We start from the raw sequence: 22,679 nt of genomic DNA, 5'->3' as shown, positions 1-22,679 counted from the left end.
GTTAAAATTATTCCTTTCCTTTTCATGTTTATCAGGAAACTTCTTTCTTTGATCTTCTCAGTGAAACTCCATACTACATTCTGTGGATTATTGTTTGTGGCCCTAATCATAGGGCCAAAGTTAGTTAGCTGAACTTTTCTCCCTACTCCTTCAGGAGTAGGTTGTGCCTCAATAGCTACTGAAGTCACTTTCAATCCTTTGATACCAAGATTTTTTGATAATCTGTGTCTCCTGTAATTGTTTTTCCACAAATGTTTGCTCTCCTTAAAGGGGAATAAATATCTCTTCCCCTGTTTGCTCATTACTGTTTGTGCCTTTACATACAGTATTTACTACAGATTCCTTGGGTAGTTATTTAGTTATTTGTCACTTGAATCTTTGAGGAATAGTGATTGAGTTACTTATATTTGTATTTTTATTCTTCTGTTCTCTGACTTAGATCTAGGTAAATTTTTACTAAATCAGTTGAATGATTTATCAACTAGGAATTGATTTACTATGTTATCAGATGAAATGATTCACAGAATGGTACAAAGTTTCTGTTGAACAGTCTCTGGAGAAACTGCCCCTTTGGAAGAAGTAATAATGTTGGAGATTTCAGAAAAAGAATACCTGTACATCTGGAGAACTTTAACTTGTTTATTCTTTCTATGCTTTTTGAAAATATATCCTACTGGACCATGATCTCTTAGAGTGCAGGGCTATATTTACAACTCTTCTTTGTACTTTTTATCATGGTTGTAATTTTATGTATACATATATATGTATGTATAGAATTATATTTTATGTGAATTATATATATGTAATTGGTCATGGCTAAATACACTGGTATTTTATATCAAAAGTAATTTCTCAACTTTATAATATTTTAACATAGTGTTATATGGGGTGACTTCAAATTTTGTTTTTTCTGGGCACGTACTTTGGTGTTATAGAACCAACTGAAAGTGTAAAGGTGCTAGTAATACTGGTGGTGTTCTGCAGAGAAGTAAAGAAGAGACCAATACACATGTGATCAAATGCATAAATCAAGTTATCTTTGATAGTTTTTACAGTATAGTGAAACTAAAGAAAAGCAATAAGAACCCATATCCATATATTTTAGTATATTTTTCTATATTTTTGTTAACGCTAAAACAGTGAGAGATGATGATGATCATAAATACAGCAGTATTCTGTTTTTCAGGATCTGTGAAAACAAAACAATACAAAATACCACAAACCATTAATTAAAAGCACACAAGTTCTTCAATCCTCAAGTGTTTTAAAATAGCCCATTGCTGGGTGGGACATTTGAAGCTGGGACCAGGAAGTTAAATGGATGTAATTTTGAAAACTGGTCCACCATTTATACTTGTGATCTTTGGAAAGTCACATAAATTCTCATAGCCTCAATTTCCTCAGCTTTAAAAAGTAGACAATGTACATGTTTCGATGCTGTTCTCTCTAAACATCCCACCCTCGCCTTCTCCCACAGAGTCCAAAATTCTGTTCTGTACATCTGTGTCTCTTTTTCTGTTTTGCATGAGACAAGTGCTCGGGCCTGGTGCACTGGGAAGACCCAGAGGAATCGGGTGGAGAGGGAGGTGGGAGGGAGGATCGGGATGGGGAATACATGTAAATCCATGGCTGATTCATTTCAATGTATGACGAAAACCACTACAATATTGTAAAGTAATTCGCCTCCAACTAATAAAAATAAATGAAAAAAAAAAGGAGACAATGATAATCTTCCTTTATAGGGAGACTCTGATTATTAAATGAAATTCAGTACAAGGAGTATTTGATGCAGTAATAGTGTCAGAATTTTTCTAAGTGTTCTACAATTGGCATTTGTCTTTGTGATTTTTATACTATATAATTGGGATAATTCTCCTTATTTATAATTCAGAATTGGGAGTACCAATATTCAGAAATAGGAGTTATATATGATATTCTCTTACTTCTTTAATATTCTGTCTTAAGAATCATGTTATATCATGATGTGTGTTTCAGTTAATGTTTATAGCAAGAGAGGTCTTCTATGGGTTGTGGTTTAGTTTATATTTCATTCTAAATTTAATCACAATATTTACTAAAATATTTCATCCTTTTTCTTTTTTTTTTTTTTTTCACTTCAGGACCAGGAGGTCCTGAAAGAGCGAGAGGAGCACTCCTCTATATCAAATACACACTTGTGGGATTTTGTAAACTTTAAAGTATACACTAACTTTTATTTACTAAGGCCCTAGTTAAAAGTGATTTTTTTTCCTGGAAAATAAAACATTTTAGCAATGGGGGAAGATGGTCGAAATACATACACATTTGGTGAAACTTTAGTTCTTTTATTTTATAGGAATCTGCTAGCTTTGGGTTATAGTTCTAACCTATCCACTCAAGGAGACCAGACTTAATTTCTGAAATAAAGAGAAATAAGAGTTTCTAATCCTATGGCAGATTTCGGAACCAGATCCTTTATCCATTACGCTACATGGCGGGCTGATGCATATGGCAGATTTTGAAACTATTTATCTTTCTCTTTGATGTGGCAAACACACACACACACCATGCGCACATGCACACAAACCTGAATCACTTATTTGGTTAGAAAATATTTTGGAAAATGTGGTTTACCTTGATTTGCCTTTGTCTTCTTGTGATTGGTACATTTGTCATCTTAGTTCTAGAATTTATAGAATCTGTTGTTGCTGGTTGTCAGCATCAGGGGGAGGGGCAGAGCCGGCATCAGGGGGAGGGACAGTGCCAGCATCAGGGGCAGGGGCAGAGCCGGCATCAGGGGCAGGGGCAGAGCTGGCATCAGGGGCAGGGGCAGAGCTGGCATCAGGGGGAGGGACAGTGCTGGCATCAGGGGCAGGGGCAGTGCTGGCATCAGGGGCAGGGGCAGAGCTGGCACCAGGGGCAGGGGCAGTGCCGGCACCAGGGGCAGGGGCAGAGCCGGCACCAGGGGCAGGGGCAGAGCCGGCACCAGGGGGAGGGACAGTGCCGGCATCAGGGGCAGGGGCAGAGCCGGCATCAGGGGGAGGGACAGTGCTGGCATCAGGGGCAGGGGCAGAGCCGGCATCAGGGTCAGTGCCAGAGCCTGCATCAGGGGCAGGGGCAGTGCCGGCATCAGGGGGAGGGGCAGAGCCGGCATCAGGGGCAGGGGCAGTGCCGGCATCAGGGGGAGGGACAGTGCCGGCATCAGGGGGAGGGACAGTGCCAGCATCAGGGGCAGTGCCAGAACCGGCATCAGGGGGAGGGGCAGTGCCGGCATCAGGGGGAGGGGCAGTGCCGGCATCAGGGGCAGGGGCAGTGCCGGCATCAGGGGCAGTGCCAGAGCCGGCATCAGGGGGAGGGACAGTGCCGGCATCAGGGGCAGGGGCAGTGCCGGCATCAGGGGGAGGGACAGTGCCGGCATCAGGGGCAGGGGCAGTGCCGGCATTTCAGGGGCGAGTGCCACCCAGAGCCGGCATTTCAGGTGGGGAGGGGCAGTGCCGGCATCAGGGGAGGGGCAGTGCGGCATCAGTGGGCAGGGGCAGAGCCGGCATGTCAGGCAGGGCAGTCCGGCATCAGGGGCACGGGGCAGTTGCCCGGCATCGGGGGAGGGACGTGCCGGCCATCAGGGGGCAGGGGCAGAGCCGGTATCAGGGGCAGTGCCAGAGCCGGCATCAGGGGCAGGGGCAGAGCCGGCATCAGAGGCAGGGGCAGTGCTGGCATCAGGGGGAGGGGCAGAGCCGGCATCAGGGGCAGGGGCAGTGCCGGCATCAGGGGGAGGGACAGTGCCGGCATCAGGGGGAGGGACAGTGCCAGCATCAGGGGCAGTGCCAGAACCGGCATCAGGGGGAGGGGCAGTGCCGGCATCAGGGGGAGGGGCAGTGCCGGCATCAGGGGCAGGGGCAGTGCCGGCATCAGGGGGAGGGACAGTGCTGGCATCAGGGGCAGGGGCAGTGCTGGCATCAGGGGGAGGGACAGTGCCGGCATCAAGGGCAGGGGCAGTGCTGGCATCAGGGGCAGGGGCAGTGCTGGCATCAGGGGGAGGGGTAGTGCCAGCATCAGGGGCATGGGCAGAGCCGGCATCAGGGGCAGGGGCAGAGCCGGCATCAGGGGGAGGGGCAGAGTCGGCATCAGGGGCAGGGGCAGTGCCGGCATCAGGGGCAGGGGCAGTGCCAGCTGCTGCAGCATATGTGGTGGCCTTGGGTTGGAGGGTGCTGGGAGCTGTGGTGCTGGATGCAAAGCCTGCAGTTTTGCTGGTAGAGGCGGCGGAAGCCTTGGTGTTTGCTGTTGGGGGAGCACTAGAAGTGGCTAGTGGAGCTTGAGAACTGGGGTTGATAACATTCTTAGATGTTGGAGTACGTCTGGGTGATGGACCATGTGGGCGGTGGGTGAAGAGGAGATTGTGGAGGTGTCTTGGGGATCCATGATGATGACGGTTACCGTGTGGATTTGCAGAAGCTTGTCCAAATTTTGCAAACTGCTCTCTTGTCTTATGAGGGTGTGGTTGTTTAGACGGTTTAAGATGCTCTTTGGAACTTTCACCAAACTTAAGATAACACAAAACAATTATTTTTATGCAAACGACATGCATTAACTAACTTGTAATCAGGTTTTAATATGTGTCCATGTTATTACTCAAATTTGTGTAAGTATTCTGACTTTATTTCATAAGTAATTTGATGCATGTACCCACCAAGAAGAGCGAATTATGAACTTTGGTGAAATGTAAACTGGATTTCTGCTAATCAACACCTAATAATTTTATTACAAAATTTCCCCAAATGTGTTCCACAGTAAACACTGTATTAAAAAGATTTTGGTAGTCAAATAACTATGGAAAAGTAAAATACTTTTCTTTAATACAAGACTTGTTGGAATTGTTAATGTAATATGTCAATGGCTATTTAGCATATCCAAAGGACATGCAATATTTCCCAAATTTATTTCACCACGGAAATGTTGTGTGTGTGAATATGTGTAGCATTTCTTCATTCTAGTGTTTTAGGGTTTCACGGAGAACATTTTGGGATATGCTCTTCTAATTTCCATCCTGGAAAACAGCATAGTGTATTTTACTGCTCTGAATAAATAGAATAAAGGGAAATTATAGGAGCTTTGTGTTACTCCTATTGTAGATCCTAATATGAGATTGACAGAGCATTCCATGAATCCATATGGCTGGTATTTGCACAGAATCATAGACAGTAAAAGCTAGAAATGTCTTAGATTAGTCACTGTATATCTTCCCAATGAAAGCCTTCATTTCAGCTATGCTATGGGCAATTTTACTGGCTTTAGTTACATGGATTTTTATATGGCATTCCTTAGGATTTCAGTTTCGGCCCTTGTCTCTTATTTCATCTTCAGTGGTGGAAGTTAATCACTGAGATTCTAAATATGACACTCCTATTGCCTCTTCATGCAGGATTCATTCTTAAAGTGAATAAATTCAGAGAAACAATCAAATACTGGACTTCAAGATGAAGAAGGAATAAGTTGCCAAAAATTGTCATAAACTTTCAAGGTGAGCTTGAGATTTTTTTTTCTAAATATCAGCACAGCTTGGATCACTAAACCTAGACAACACCTATCCTATAGCATTGGAAGCAGGATAACTTTTTTGTTTTAAAGGATTCATTTAGAATTCTTGTCTTCGAATGGGGAAAAGAGAGCAGGAGGATGAAATAGGATGATGTGACAAGTATTTTCAGGTAATATGCCCTTTTGGGCAACCCACCTCCATTCTCATCTGGAGCGGAAATTGTGAGAATTACAAATGGCAGATCAAAACACATGGAAATAGGCAAGTTAGAGTTGCTGTGGCATAACAGGGACAGGTGGATAGACTTCCTCACTTTCCCTCGGGGTTTCTCTTCTGCTCACACAGTTTAAAGATTCTCTTCATTAAACACTTATCAGATTACATTAAAAAAGAAATGGCAGAGAGTAAAGACAGAAATTTGTCATTTTGAAAAGTCTTTCCTTATGTTTTTGAATTTCCTTTCTTTACCCATTGAAAATCATTGATTTTGAGAAAAGAAACTAGTTTTTGCTTTCTTTGTGGGATCATAGGAAAAAGCCATCAGTATTTATAAGGAGAAAGGCATTTACACTGACCAAACAAATGTAGATAGTTTTTGGTACTGAAGGTTGGATAAACTTTGCTTTTCATGGGCTAAATAGTCCTACTCTCATAGTAGATGAATACGTACCTACATGGTCAGCAACTGGAAGCTAGGTTGTGCTGTTCACAGAACTACTCCCATTGGATTTCTAAATTTGGTAATTGGGTGACTCTCTCTCTCTTAATATTCTCTTGGGTTGAGAATAAAAGAAAATACATGTACCTTATCAACTCCTCAGGCATAAGTAAACTTTTGACTATGAGTGAAAATGTAAAATGCTAAACAGAATCGTAAATAAAACTTACTTCTTTGCGGTGTTTTTTCTTTTGTGTACCAGCTGACTAAAATGAGATAGAAATGAAAATATAGTAAAAATTAATGAGACCTAGAGCATATATGACATTTTTAAGAATACTGATTATAATTTCTTCATGAGGGTAAAATGTGGTTGAGTTAGGGCGAATAAAATGGAATGCAATTTTAGAATTTTGGGTGTCATCATTAAACATGAGGGGCCTTCTGAAAGTTCAGAGAGTACATAGTTCATGGGACAAGGATGATCAAATTTTTGGAGGTCTTTAAGCAAAAGAATTCCAAAAGAATTCCTCTCATCTCATATTCTCATAATGGTGTTGCCAAACAGTCTTCAGTGTCCAGGTAGTGCTAGGTTTGGCTTTTTTTTTTTTTTTAAATCAGAATGACTATCATTAACTCAGGTGCTGAAACTGGAGACCATTATGAAGTCAATGTCTTCATGAATTTAAAAGTGAAAGTGAAAGTCACTTAGTCGTGTCCAACTCTTTGAGACCCCATGGACTCTACAGTCCATGGAATTCTCAAGGCCAGAATACTGGAGTGGGTAGCTGTTCCCTTCTCCAGGGTATCTTCCCAACCCATGGATTGAACTCTGGTCTCCCGAATTGCAGGTGGATTCTTTACCGGCCACCAGGGAAACCCGGGAATCCCTCATGAATTCGATGTAAAGATAAATCAGCATTTTAGCATGGGACAAGGAGGGAAGAGGCAGTTCCCATAGTTAGGAATGCCCATAAGACTTTGATTGTTTATGATATGATACTGAATTATATTTGTTGCAATAAGCCTAAGACAAGGGGCTCATCACCTTTTAGATAATGTAACTTCGGTGCAAGCATTAGGTAAACATCTAAAAATATAAGAGGATACTAAGCCCATACTCTTGATGGGAATTTATATTTTATGTCTAGAACATTTTAATTTAGTTGATTCATGTGAAATCTCTTATATGGTTGCAGATTTATGGTTTTCCTTATAATCAGTTCTCTTCTTCTCACATCTTTCTTTTTGAGGAGACAACAAAGATTAAATGTTATCCAGGAATGATACTACAGAGGTAAATTCATAGTCAATAATTTCAAATCATGATACTACAAGGTTCTATATACACATATTGGGAATTCTAAAGACCACCAAAACAAATGAAAAATATTGATTGTATTTCAAGGTCAACAAGAGATCACAGAGGAAAGTTAAATTAAGGTCTCAGGCAAAAATAAAATTAAAACAAGGTATGTGTAGTATAAAGTTATGTTGACATTAAACAATGAAGTGAACATATACTTTATGATTAAAAACTAAATAAGAAAATTACATATGAAGATATTTGATATTTACCGAGAAGCAAGCAGTGAAAGTCAAGAGGATAGCAATCAAAATCAGAGCTTTCATCTTGTCCTAGGGTCTTCCAAAAGTGGGTAGCAAGAGACGCTTCATTGGTGGAAGGAAAACAAAACAAATACTGATTTGTTTTTGCTAAATTTTAACCAAAGAAAAAACATTTATGCATATTATGGTACATCCATGGCATATATTGTATCTATGGCATAAAAAGAACTTGTCAAATTTATAAGAAAAATATCGAATCCAACAGATACATGCAAAGATTAAAAATAATGAATTCCAATAACAATGTGAGTAGTAGATAAAAATGTGGGCAGAAGTCCTTGCTTTGTTGTCAAGAAAACATATAGAACTTTCTATTTGACCTACTATTTTACAATTACTAGGGAGTTATTTTAAAAGGTTAAATCAAAATATGGTCAAGATTGAGGTAAGGTTGACATCCTTGAATGCAGCCGTTGATTCTATTACTTGAGATAACCTTTTTGAAAGCAGAATGGCAATATACAAAAGAAACATGAAAATGTCTATACCTTTAACTTAAAGAATCTCAGTCTTGAGGATTTTTATTGATAAATTAACCAATAGAAAAAAGTTTAAATGTTCATTCCAGTGCTACTTATCATTTAAAAATATGAATACTGATATTGATGACTATAGAAATTTGAAAAATGCTTATGTTATCATGATAAGTGAAAAGTTTAAATACCATACTTCGAGTAAATTATCCAAGTAGATAAGAACTGGAAAATGTAAGCAAGAATTAAATAAAGGTGGTATGATGGCTTAATTTATATGCAGGTTTTCTGTTATTAAAAACTTACTGTGTTTTGTTGATTTTATAATTTAAACACAAAAAGAAATTAAGAAATTGCCATTAAAATGGTCTTCTGGCTCTGGTTTTGACCTTTACATATTTAAGACATTAGACAAAAAAGTTTAAATATTTATTTACAACTTAAAAATGTGTATCATTAGAAATATGAAATATTTATATTAATCTTGTCATATTTATTATTTTATCATATGTAAATAACTTTTAGAAACTTGACGATTCTGTTAAACTTTTTCTTTCTTTTGATATGCTCATTATTGCTAGATTCATCCAAAAAAAAAAATCAAGCAAAAATCTGAATTTCTGGAATTGCAGTCCTTTGAGATCTATTATAAAATCATCCTTTTCATAATTCTGCATTCATATATTATACTTCAGTAATGAATCAATTTGGGGGGATTCTCTATTCACTTAACTAACTCCTCTCCCAAAGAAAAGTAGCCATGTATAGGAATTAAAGGCTAATTACTTACACTTACAAAATCTCAATGTCAAACGTGGCTTCTTTTCTCATTTTTAAGTTGCAACATTAAAAACATGATAACTACAACTTTACTGATGTAGAATTATTATCTTTTAACAATGACTTTATTCATTAGGGCATCTCCTTGTGATTTTAACAGAACACTGGATCGATAATCACAGGAGCTGAATTTCAGTTATCAAATTATGGTCACATAACTTAACCTATCTAAGGCTTATTCTTCTAATTTTAAAGTAAAACAATTAATCTATTTGATAAAATTGTCACAGCCCAATACTCCAGGTATAGAAAGCCAAGATAAAAAGTATATCTCCATCATGTAAAAAAGTCACAATCTCAAGCAAAATATAACACATTATATATATATATATATATTTCCATTTGTAATAAAAGAAATAATAAACAGAATGGAAACATTCAATTAATTTAAAAAGCCAGGCCCATTGATTTCTTGTGTAATTTAGCAAAACAGATATTTCTGCACCTGAAAACATTTTCATTTTTATAGGTGCAAAACTAAAAAAAAAATTATTGGAGTATAGTTGATTTACAATGTGTGTTAGTTTTTGCTATACAGAAAAGTGATTCAGTTATACATATACATGTATCCATTCTTTTTTGGATTCTTTTCCCATATAGGTCATTCAATTTATGCCTAAAAAGGGCCACTTTAAAGCTATTTGGGATTCCAGAGGAAGCTATTTTCTTAATTATTATCAGGTTTACAGAAAGTATTAACATTTCACTAACAAAAGTACATAGAACTTATACATTGATAAATTTGTTAAAGCATTTCCATTTTTTGTATTTATGTTTTCCTTCAAATGCATTATCCACTTGAACTCTTTGAAAATAAGAGTTTGCAATCTCATAATAATTACACTAGTTAGAAACAGTATAAAGTCAAAGTCTAAAGAAAGTTGTTTTAAGTTTTTGAAATTTAAAAAATGATACCGTAATAAAGGATTCTCTCTCTGGTCATCCAGTAATGTCAGCCTTGCCTTAGCTTCTGAGGTCTGGAAGCTCAGAGAAAGAGTATAGGTGATTCATGCCTTATAAAGGATTCTTTTTCCTTAAAGGAAAACAGAATCCTTTCTATTTTGTTCCTATTGTTAAGTAAAATTTTCTTGTAATTATTATGTTAGCATTTGCTTCTGGGCTAATCCAAACTGTTTCCTGAAGCAACAAAAAAGAGTGTTATAATTTGTAAACATTGACATCTGTCCTTTTCATTTTTCCTGAGAAAGCATCATGGCTAATTATCTATGGATTAGAAAAAGCGAAGGCTTATTCTTTATAATTTAAAAATAATACTGTAAGTTGATTTCTTTCCTTTATTGTGGGTGGTTTGTTAAACAACTTGACTTTTTACCAACTAGCAATAATTAATGAAACTTGACTGCAAACCCTAGGTCTAATGCACATTTTCATAAGTAAAGATTGCTATTTACAATGTTTGCCTTGCTGCTATGTGTTAATGTTGTGGAATCTGAGGTGGCAGAAAGTATTAGAAGATGATAGCTTTTTTGTTCATCTTTAACTTTTTAAGATAAAGTAACTGAAACTCCAATATTTGGCCACCTGATGCGAAGAGCTGACTCATTTGAAAAGACTTTGATGCGGGAAAAAATTGAGGGCAGGAGGAGAAGGGGGTGATAGAGGATGAGATGGTTGGATGGCATCACCGACTCAATGGACATGAGTTTGGGTGGACTCCGGGAGTTGGTGATGGACAGGGAGGCCTGGAGTGCTGTGGTTCATGGGGTCACAAAGAGTCGGACATGACTGAGTGACTGAACTGAACTGAAACTTAGTTTTCAGAGATTATGAAGTTAGCTCAACTGAAACATTAAGTAGCTGGAGGGCAGCTGCAAATGTTACATCCATGTCTTGCTTTCTTTTGTACATAAAAATGAGAAAAAGGTGAGTAGTGAGCCATTTGATACCACTTACTATGCTTTTTACCACTAGACTAATAATCCTTCAAATTTTAACAGAAGTTATGTTGTGCATGACAGTAGTTGTCTTGCTTAGAAGAAATGTGCCAATTATTGAGCTGTTGAAAATGTGAGCATTGTAGTAGTTTGACATTTGCTTTGATGTCCATAGGTGTTACTTTCCATGAAAATGTCATTCATCACCAGAAAGATGGAAAAATAGCATATACTTACAGGTGGGAAGTTTATTGGTGCATAATTGAATTTGTGATGCTTTTCTTTCAAGTTAGCTGTTAACAATGGTGTATCTTGGTGTTGAGGAGGGCATGACAACCCACTCCAGTATTCTTGCCTGGAGAATCCCCACAGATAGAGGAATCTGGTGGGCTACAGTACATGGGGTCAGAAAGAGTCGGACATGACTGAACTACTCAGCACAGCACATCCTGGCATTAATTCCCCAGTGATGACTTGAAGATCAGATGAGGACTTCCAGACTTTTAGTGCTTAAGGTCAATTTGAGGTCACTGGACATAATATCTCCTCGGATATTGTTTTCATTGTTGTTCATGTCTTAAATTTTTTAAGATAACTTATTGCAGTGATGACAACCTAAAATCAAGATCAAGGTGCAGCCTTAGATCTCTGTGCTTTTACATAGAAAGTAACTTTGTACACAAAGAGACTGAAACTTTACAAAAGAACTAGTTCACAGATTCACATCCTAGTATTTTAACCCAGATCTATTTATCTCTATGGGCTTCCCTGATGGCTCAGATGGTCAAGAATCTGCCTGCAATACAGGAGACCTGGGTTCAATCCCTGGGTTGGGAAGATCCCCTGGAGAAGGGAATGGAAACCCACTCCAGTATCCTTGCCTGGAAAATCCTATGGACAGAGGAACCTGGCAGGCTACAGTCCATGGGGTTAGAAATAGTTGGACAATACTGAGTGATTTCACTTTATTTTTGTCTTTCCTTTGCACCAAAATATTTTTGTATGCATGCTAAGTCACTTCAGTCCTTTCCAACTCTTTGTGACCCTATGAGAGTTGGACTATAAGGAAAGCTGAACACAGAAGAATTGATGTTTTTGAGCTGTGGTGTTGAAGACTCTTGAGAGTCCCTTGGACTGCAAGGAGATCCAACCAGTCCATCCTAAAGGAAATCAGTCCTGGGTGTTCATTGGAAGGACTGATGTTGAAGCTGAAACTCCAATACTTTGACCACCTGATGTGAAGAGCTGACTCATTGGAAAAGACCCTGATGCTGGGAAAGATTGAGGGCAGGAGGAGAAGGGGACAACAGAGGATGAGATGGTTGGATGGCATCATCAACTAGATGGACATGGGCTTGGGTGGACTCCAGGAGTTGGTGACGGACAGGGAGGCCTGGCGTGCTGCGATTCATGGGGTTGCGAAGAGGCAAAGATGACTGAGTGACTGAACTGAACTGAGCTGAACCGTAGCCCGCCAGGCTCCTCCGTCCATGGGATTCTTCAGGCAAGAATACTGGAGTGGGTTGCCGTTTCCTTCTCCAGGGGATCTTCTCGATCCAGGGATCCAACCTGAGTCTCCTGCATCTCCTGCATTGGCTGGTGGGTTCATTACCACTAGTGCCGCCTTTAAGTATGTCTAATTACTGTTAAGAAAATTTTTTATTAATTCTTACAGTGAACAAATTGTAGTTAGACTCTGTCTCAGGCATTTTTGTGACTATCAACTAATTGATTTCCTGGAATAAATTTAGGTGACAAATAATGCTTTTACCACATTAGTGGCTTCCCTGGCGACTCAGTTGGTAAAGAACCCGCATGTAATGCAGTGTACCGGGGTTCAATTGATGGGTCAGGAAGATCGTCTGGAGAAGGAAAGGGCAACCCACTCTAGTATTATTGCCTGAAATCCCGCTGGACTGAGGATCCTGGTGAGTTACAGTCAATGGGGTTGCAAGAGTCAGACATGACTTAGCGACTAAACCACCACCACACCACATTAATATATATGAATTCCCTTTTCTTTTCTGACTTTGTTGTAAGTTATATCTAATCTAAAACTCTATAGAATTAGAGAAAATGTGAGGATTCCAACTCACAAGATTTATTCTCATTATAAAGAAGCAGCCAACTTGGCTAGAACAACAAATGCCTGGGGCTGATACTGGAATGTTCAGATTTTTACATAAAATTTTCATGTCACATAGGTTATCTAGTTCAGCTTCTGCTTCTTACTAATTTAGTAGGGTAAATGAAATATGCTGATAAATATTGGAATGTACTGAGTATTGGCATATATATTCTTATTGGTCTCTGCTATAGTTTGTCTCTCTGCCTCTTGCTTCCTCTATCATTCCCAAATCTAACTTTAACTGTTTCATCAAAATAGTCTTTCTAAAACACAATTAACATATTAATCCCTTTCTTAGAACTTTAGACACCTCTCATTTTCACATTAGCATTTCTCAAAATATTACACAGAGCATTAGTTACTAGTGCAATTTACTGGGACTCTGTGAAAAATATACCTCCCTGAACCCTTCATATATTGGGGGCTTCCCAGATGGCTCAATGGTAAGGAATCACCTGCCAATGCAGGAGACGCGGGAGATGTGGGTGCAATGCCTGGGTTAGGAAGATCCCCTAGAGGAGGAAATGGCAACCCACTCCAGTATTTTTTCCTGGAAAATCCTGCTGACAGAGGAACCTGGCAGGCTATAGTTAAGGGTGGCAAAGAATTGGACACGACTGAGCAACTGAGCATGCATGCACACATGAGCACTTCATATACCTACTCTCATTTGAAGACATCAGAGCATATGACCCCACATTATTAGTGCATTTTACCATGAAAAACTTTTTAGCTCTTGTGAAAATCCCTATTAATTTTGGTGAAACTAACTCAGAAAATATAAGCTGTTAGTTATATGAAATTTTAACCCTAAATAGCTATACACATGGTGTGATGCGTAATGTTATCTGTTAATTTGGTTAGACTGTGACGCCTTGTTGTTTAGTCAAACACTAGTCTAGATGTTGCTGTGAAGGTGTTTTGTAGATGTGATTAACAGTAAGTTAACTTTAGATAAAATGTATTTTCATAATGTGAATTAGCCTCATCTAATCAATGAAAGCAAAGACTGAAATTTCTTAAAAAATTAGAAATTTTGCCTTAAGACTGAAACATAGAAACTGTCTGAGTTTCTAGCTTGGGGACTTGCCCTGTGGGTTTTGGATTCAAAACGGCAATATCAACTCTTAATTTTCAGACTATCGACTTATGCCATAGATTTCAAACTTGTCAGTCTCTGCAATAATAATAGTCCAATTTCTTAAAATTCTCTATCATCTATCATCATCGGTTCTGTTTCTTTGGGGGAACTCTGACATATTAATGATCTGACAGTTTGATTATTTTCCCCTTTAAAAGGATATGTCGATCATTTGATGCATCTGTTCCATTCTCTCTCAGATCCACTGTGCTTTAAATTTTCTTCAATGGTATTGAGCACACTAAGTATTTTTATGCTTCTGGATCTTTGTTCTTGCCTTTCCCTCAGTGATACCCTTTCAGTACCAGTAAACTCATATTCATCCATAAGGATCCATTTTATACCATCCTTCCTCTGAGAGCATTCATCACCTAGTACATCATCATTCACTATTTAATTTCATTCATTCATTTAACAGATGTTTACTGAGGTTCTACTGTGTTCAAAACTCTCAGAATCGAGCAATAGACAAGGGGGATATGATCTCTTCTCTTAGGGTGGGGCGACTAGCTCTGTTTACTTAGGAAACTCTAGTTTATGGCCCTGGTTTTGGAGTCATTATTAATAATGCCTTCTTTCAGTCTCAAAAGTGTTCTGGTATTGATGATGTATTATGTGATCATCTTAATTACCCAACGTATAAACTGGTAGGGAAGATAACATTATATCACAGGGGTTACGTGTTGGATTGTGTCTTCCCTCCCACTCACAAGTATGATGGAGTTCTAACTCCCAGAACCTGTGAATGTGACCTTATTCAGACTTGAGATCTTTGCAGATGTAACCCCGATGAGGTCACGCAGGATTGAGGGGCCTAATCCAATGACCTGTGTCCATATGAGAAGGGGAAATCCAGACATGGAGACACACACAGAGAGCATTGTGTGGTGAAGGGGTAGGGATTATAGTGACTGTCTGTCAGCCAAAGAATGTAAACGATTGCTAGCAACCAACTAGGAAGGAGCAAGGAAAGACCCTCCTTCCTAAGCAAAGTTCCTGGAAGAAACTGTAGTTGGATTTTGAAAATAATGATGCTTTTCAGCTTGCTTCCTAGTTCAGTACTAAGGTTGATATGAGGATAAAGTGATTAAAACCTTTAATGGCTCTCAAATATATTCTGGATAAAATCCAGAATGTTCAACAAACACCACATAATTTTTCTCCTGCCTACTTTCCCATTTCAATTTGTGTCATTTTCCAACCAATGACATGTTTTCAACCACATGCTCAGTTCATTTTCTTGAATAATTTGAGGTATTTCTTGCCTCAGGGCTTTGGACAGGTTATACCCCCAATTCTCTACATTTTTCAATCTTTAGTTTAAATCTCACTTTTTCAGACACAACTTCCCTGGAGCTGAATTTGTGTGAAGTTGAAGCTGTAGTCTCTTATTATATTTGCTTATATATCCCACATAATCTGTAGTTAGGCATTAACATTATTCTGGGCTTCCCTGGTGGCTCAGAGGTTAAAGCGTCTGCCTGCAATGCGGGAGACCCAGGTTTGATCCCTGGGTCGGGAAGATCCCCTGGAGAAGGAAATGGCAACCCACTCCAGTGTTCTTGCTTGGAGAATCCCTTGGAGGGACAAGTCTGGTAGGCTACAGTCCACGGGGTCTCAAAGAGTCGGACACGACTGAGCTACTTCACTTCACTAACATTATTCTAGTCTGTAGTCTGGGCTTTCTTGGTGACTCAGCAGTAAAAAATCCTCCTGCCAGTGCAGGAGACATGGGTTTAATCCCTAGGTTGGGAAGATTCCCTGGAGAAGGAACTGGCAACCCACTCTAGTATTCTTGCCTGGAAAGCCCCATGGACAGAGGAGGCTGATAGGCTACATACAGTCCATGGGGTCACAAAAGAGATATGATTTAGCAACTAAACAACAAAGTCTATAATCTATCTAGTGGTGTAAATTCCTATCCCTCTTCACCCACCTCCCATATAGGTACCTTTAACTTTCAACTAGTGCTTTGTTTGGCTTTGTTTTTCTTTATAAAATATAATAAAATTATGAGTCCTTATAGGATAATTCTACTTGATATCTAGAGCTAAGTTATTCTTTAAACAATGAATTTTCATTTTTTTCACTCATATCTCTCCTAATTTGAGAATTCTGGTCTAGAATATCAATCACACTTACACACAGTAAATCAGTTGCTGTCAAAAAGATTTATTGAAGAGAATTCAGCAAAGTGAAAACAAGCCCATTTTAACAGTTGGTGTCAAAAAAGAATGAAGATGTATGTCCTTGAATTGCTAACCCAAAGCATAAGAAGAGTGCAGTATCAATGCTTAAGACCTGAAAAAAATTAACAAAAATTCAGGAAAGAGATTTTAAAGAAAAAAATTAAATTAATTCATATGTTTACATACAATATTGTTTTTGACAGATGTACACATTTGTAAAATATCATTTTGCCTTAGTTTGTATTCAGCATGAGCCAGGAACCCTGTAATATTTTTTATATTTCATACATGTGCTAAAAATTACTAAACAGCCTTATTTTGAGTGTGGGTTTCAAATATATTTTTCAGTAGTGAATCATTGGTTGCATACTAATATAATATCTGTTTAGAATAATCACTTAAGGTCTTTTAATACTACAGTTGTTTTTGAGATATGTTGTTAATTTGATTCTCTTTGTCTCTAACTCACATTAAAATATGCTATTGAGGATTAACTAAAATGATGTATATGATTAGACACAGTGGGGAGTGAGCTTGCTTTACTGCTCTCTCTTAATATCCCTGAAGGCTGGGATTAAAGATCTTATATTAAAATAAGTAATTATTGAATAACTCAATTAAACTTTGTGATAGTAGGGGAACTCTTGTATTGCTGACTTTTTAAAGTTTCCCCAAATCTATTCTGCTGCATGACCACTATTCTTAAACCCGTGCATTTTCTAAGTTTTGTACTTGCCTTGAATGCTCACATTCTTTCATTTATTAAGATTTATTGCTTGTTGGACAAACTCCTTAGATGTTAAAACTAGCTGCCTAGGCTACTGCACAAGACTTTGTGGCATTTCTGTTGTTGCTTTCAAATCAGGAACTCATCTGGTTCTTCTTTCAGTAGTTTAAAGACACCCGTTTCAGTTGTGAAATTGTCTTCTTTATGGTTGAATGTATCTAGGTCAGGAGTAGTTCCTAACAACTCGTCAGTATTCTTAGTTACAGATTCCATTCTATTATTTTCAGGCAAATCTTCTTCTGTAAGTGAATCTTCCATGAGGTTCATAGCTACTGATGCAGGGATGACGAAGTCATATCTGGATTCTACAGCAGTAAGCAAAACAGAATGGCTCTCTTCTTCATTTGCCATATCCCTCTCCATCCAAACACTGACTCCATCTGTAGACTCTTCATCAGTTAGCAGAGTATCTTCTGGGTTATCTTTGTCTCTTTCAGCAGTGGTAGTGAGTTCAAACACGGTGATAAACTTTTCCTCATCAGAATCAGTTAGTTTAGGCACAACATTGGGGTCATTTTCTGGAAGAATTAAGTCAATTTCTGTTATTTTCTCTTCTGTAAGGTCACTTATGTCTGGAAGAGTGGTGAGGTTTTTTTCAGTAGCTGGAGTGATTTCAGCCTCAGGGACAGAGGACTCAGTAATATGGGCATTCCCATCAGCAGCGACTTTGAACTTAGCTGAGGAACTATAATTGCTTACATCAGATTTACCCATTGTAGTTGGAAGGATTGGGGTGTCAGCAATGCCAGCTGTGCTTTCCTTTGGTGTGCCAGAGGCTTCAGAAGTTAGTGACACATCTTCATCCCCTGGGTCAATGGTATCCAAGAGAATATCTGCTTTTGCTATGTCAGTGGAAAAATCTATTAAGGAAACGGCATCTGTTGATGAGATATTACCAATTTTCACTGGCAAGAAGTTTTCAGTGATAGACTCATTAGCCACTGGGTTTTTAGTGTCCACCAGAGTGGCAAATTCTTTCTCCAGGTGGGATTCAACATCATCTTCTGATTTCAGTCTTTCCTTTGGTGGTACAAGCTTGTTGCCTGTCGTTGTTGAAAAATCATTTTCTAGCATATAGTCGTTTACTGAAGTAATGTGGTCTCCTTCTGATGTGATAGTTGTTTCTGATTTAGGAATAGTGTTGTCAGCTCCAAAGAAGATGGTTGCCTCAGTTGCTGTCTTGGTGCTTTCTGCTGGAGGATGAGAATAAATTTTTGGCAAACCATCTTCAGCCATGGGACAAAGTGGCACCCACTCAAAGGTCTTTCCCTGGGTGCAGTGGCATCCCTAGGCAGGAGAGTGGTGTTCATTATAGTGACTGAAGCATTTGTCATCATGGTGATTGTTGCATCAACCACAGGGCCAGTGGCCCTGGCTCTCCTTGGAGGCTGTTTCTGTGCTCTGATTGGGCACTGAGTTATGAGTACTGACATTAGATGAAAGAACTTCCCAGGTGGACCTAGTGGTAAAGAATCTGCCTTTACCTAGTGGTAAAGAATCTGCCTGCCAGTGCAGCAGACAAAAGAGACTTGGGTTGGGAAGATACACTGGAGAAGGAAATGGCAACCCACTCCAGTAGTCTAGCCTGGGAAAATCCCATGGACAGAGGAGCCTGGCAGGCTGCAGTCCATGTGGTTGCAGAGTTGGGCGTGACTGAACACTTGTCAGCAGCACTAAATGAAGAGATAATAGAGCCCTCTCTGTTTATGAAATCAACATTAACAGCCAAATAATATAATTGCAGGGAACTTGAGATTTACCATGTCTCTTTATAAGTGCTATACCTTCCAACATGTGTCTTGTGTCACTTGAAACAGATATAGCAGAGTCTGCCGTGTACTTAATCGGTTTGGTGTCAATGAGGGAAATTCCAGGAGCCATGGATTGTCAGCATCAGCTTCAGGTTACCTGTTTCTCAAGTAAGTAGCGGTGTCTTTTGGAAATAAAGCATCTTCTCTTCAGATTCATAGTATTTAAATGTCTAAAACAAATTAGTGACATTTTTGGGAGTGAATGTAGCTTCAGAAGGTAATTAATTAGGTAGTAGAGATTTTAGTTAATCCTGAACAGTAAAAAAAAAAAACAGTAAAAATAAGTTACTGGTCTGTTAGGGTCTTGCTAGTTTTCTTCTTCATTGTAGTTGATTTTATTGCATTAACTTGAATAACAGTGAGATTGTCAGATCTTGTAGGTCAAATTATTTAGGAATGTTTTTCTGTAGACAGTGTTATTTCAACCCCAAACATACAAAGACTTTTCTGGCAGAGAGTTGACATTATACATCAAAATTCACCCGGAAACAAGATCAGCGTGTGAATAACTTTTCAGCCTTAATGATTATATCCTCAATTTCAGAGGGAGTATCTTTTTTTTTTTTTTTAAATGATGTTAGTCATCATTACTTTGTATCATCCTTAAGCTTTAGCTAGTTAGGTGAAAAGGGATTGTAGTCTGATGTTAATTTTTCTTAATGTTGTTAAAAGAAGGAGAACTTTCAGACTCAGGCAGAACTAAATCTGAAAAAAAGGTAGTGGCATCAGCCAGCCCAGTAGTTTCCATCTCAAAGACAAATGCTTATTCTTCATTAAATATGGACTCAGCCTCAGAGTTTGGGCTTCCCTGGTGGCTCAATGGTAAAGAATCTGCCTGTAATGCAGGAGATGCAGGTTTGATCCCTGAATCAGGAAGATCCCCTGGAGAAGGGAATGGCTACCCACTCCAGTATTCTTACCTGGGAATCCCATGGAAAGAGATGCCGAGCAGTCCATAGGGTCACAGAATTGGGCATGAGTCAGTGACTAAGCATGCATCACTCAACCTCAAAGTTTACAGTGTTTTCTCTTAGTTGATTGGTCTGGGACAAATGTATCACTACTTTCTGTGGAAATATCAGATAGGTTTTAAGATGGACAATTTTCACTTCAAATATATAGGCAGCTTTCCAGAAATGTTTTTGCTTCAGGGTGATACCATTACTATTGAGGGCTCCAATATCTTTATTGACATAGGGAATGCTGTCAGCATCAAGGACAAAGAAGGAAGTCTCAGGTTAGTTATAGGCACATTAAAAAAAAAGTTCTAAATAAAAATAATGTAAGTGTTAGGTCTATAACTGCTAGAAGTTATCTTAGAGTATTTGGTATTTGTTATGTTGAATAGAGTAAAAACTAAGGCACAAAATATTCATTCTTATGAGCATTTATTCCCTGGTTAGAAAGGTCAGGTAAAATGATAACAGCTTCACAAATAATAATAGTCAAATAGTCTTTCATTTGAGAGATTACTTCCATGATCATATCTACTCTCCCAGCATGAGGTGGAATCACATTGATTTTAGCATAAAAATGCTTTTCTCTCTATGGAGAATAATTTTATTATTATATGTGTATTTTATATTGTTGATCTCAAAAAGGACACTTTGGATTGAGAGTGTGTGTCATCCATCAAAAACTAGGAAGCATATGGAGAAAGTCCTGGTGGGACTGTTGGAATGTTAGCAATCTTGAGAATGGAACTGGATTCATCTGCTACAAGGAACATAATTTATTTGACCAACGGAGCATTCCTACCAAAGGTATTATCTGACATAAGAACAGAGGATCAGACTGTAAGTTTCATTTTATCTGAATAGTAGTTTCTTCCATTGTTTTGACATATATCACACTAATGAGAACATTTTGTCTTTTTCCAGAAAAATTTCAAATTTATATCTACTCACATGTCTCCTGGGGTATATATCTTCCTTATTTGGGCAGCTGCAGCAAGTTTGCTTGGGTAACATTTTTTTATGTTTCATTTGCTCATAGTGTTTGGCTTGGTGATTATGTATCCTTTAAGATAGCAATTTTTTTGAAGCCTATTTCTCTTTTTAGTGAAAAAGTAGGAACTGCTAACCAAAGGGATAGACTTTACAGTAAATCTCCAGGAAGGTCATTTTCCACCTTTATGATTTTCAGGAATACATAACTAGGAAGAATCCTCAGGTATAGACTTTGAAAAGGCTGATGCCATAGTGATGTCCACCATTGAGACTTTCTTTGTATCAAGAATATCTTGCTATTTATCAGAAGAAATGTCATGTGAAGTTTTAAAAGAATCAACTGAGGCAGAATTCTCATTTTAGAAAAAGTCTATATATCTTTAGATTTTACAAATTTACTGGAAAAAATAGAGTTCTTAACCTTGATCGACAGGATTATAATCAGAATGTAGCTACTGTGGTCATAGAATCTTCATTAACAAAAGAATTCCCACCTTCAGAAACAGTGAAGGAACTGAGAGGAGCAGTTACATTTTGAGATTTGATGGTATCAGGGTCCACTTTTTTCTCTTTCCTTCAGTGATCGGAATGTTGGGTACTTGAGTAGGGAACTTGTAACTGAAGGATGTGTTGTCCTGTGGGATCACTGTTTCTCTGTCTCCTGAGAAGATGGTATGTACAGCAGGGGCAGTCATGACCCTCATATCTGCTTTGTTGCTTTGTTTGTAGGTTTTTCATGGATATACATTGGGTTAATAGTTTCTATCTGTGACTGAAGAATGTCAGTCTTAAAGTATCTATTTTAGCCTCCTTGTTAGATTGTGGTACAGTAGAAATTCTTTCAAATTTGGTAATATTTTTTCTATCTCAACAATAGATCCATGTGTAGTATTTCTTCTTCCTTAAGTTTGAAATTCAATATCTGTTGCCTTGAGATTAGTTACATTAAATTCCAACTGAGAATTTCCTTTTACCGTGGAAATTATATATCCATGTTAAATGAAGATTCTTCATCATTAGGAATAGTGATAATTACTTCTGTGGGTAGATATGAGTTCTCAGCCATGAAATGGGTTTCCTGAGGAACAGATCCATCTAGAAGTGAATCCTTGAGTAAGGATCCTTACTCAAGTGAAAGCTTGAGTAAGCTGCTCCAGGGGCACTATAATAATTCTTATTGACTAGTTTATTATCAGTGATGACATTTTTATTCACAAGATAATGCCTCAGATATGCATCTTTTAGAAAGTTTGCTCCCACCTGAATAGCTGGATTATTCCCTCTTTTATTTGCATCTGTAAGGTGATTTTCGTTAAATTCAGTAGCTACATCTTTCACCGCAGAAGCTTTAGTTATCTCCCTCATGGAATAGGAATTTGGTTTACTGTATTTGTTAGGCAAAAGAGTAGAAAACTTGATGGCCGTTTCCTTGCATTCTGAATTTTGATCACCAGAAGCATCAATAGCAAAAATTTTGTTCTTAGTGACGATAGTAGCAGATGTCTTTGGCTTGACATCTACCATATTGTCTGAAGAACCAGTGACATCAGCTGGGAGAACAGCATAGAATATGTGTACAGCCTTTGGGATCCTTTGACCTTTAATACTTTGCCCTTCTGAGACAATGCCTTCATTAAAGTAAGCGGTGTCCGTAGACACAGGCT

At 38.5% G+C, this 22,679-nt stretch overlaps 1 protein-coding gene and 1 long non-coding RNA gene across 2 annotated transcripts in view; one reads left to right on the top strand and one right to left on the bottom strand.

The window, feature by feature from the left end:
* Window positions 1-17,222: 17,222 nt before the first annotated feature.
* Window positions 17,223-18,550, bottom strand: CABS1 (calcium binding protein, spermatid associated 1). Its single transcript, XM_043447863.1, has one exon. The coding sequence runs from the start codon at window positions 18,489-18,491 to the stop codon at window positions 17,325-17,327; it is 1,167 nt and encodes a 388-aa protein (XP_043303798.1). The 5' UTR covers window positions 18,492-18,550; the 3' UTR covers window positions 17,223-17,324.
* A 520-nt stretch (window positions 18,551-19,070) lies between these two features.
* LOC122428110 overlaps window positions 19,071-22,679 on the top strand; it is a 36,045-nt gene continuing 32,436 nt past the window's right edge. The window contains exons 1-3 of the long non-coding RNA XR_006265640.1: window positions 19,071-19,174; window positions 20,668-20,829; window positions 20,947-21,029. This is a non-coding gene — a long non-coding RNA (uncharacterized LOC122428110). The remainder of the gene's footprint in view (window positions 19,175-20,667; window positions 20,830-20,946; window positions 21,030-22,679) is intronic.

This window comes from Cervus canadensis, chromosome 26 (genome assembly GCF_019320065.1).
Source record: "Cervus canadensis isolate Bull #8, Minnesota chromosome 26, ASM1932006v1, whole genome shotgun sequence".
NCBI lineage: Eukaryota > Metazoa > Chordata > Mammalia > Artiodactyla > Cervidae > Cervus > Cervus canadensis.
The sequence above is the reverse complement of the archived record's forward strand: the minus strand, read 5'-3'. Positions and strand labels throughout refer to the sequence as shown.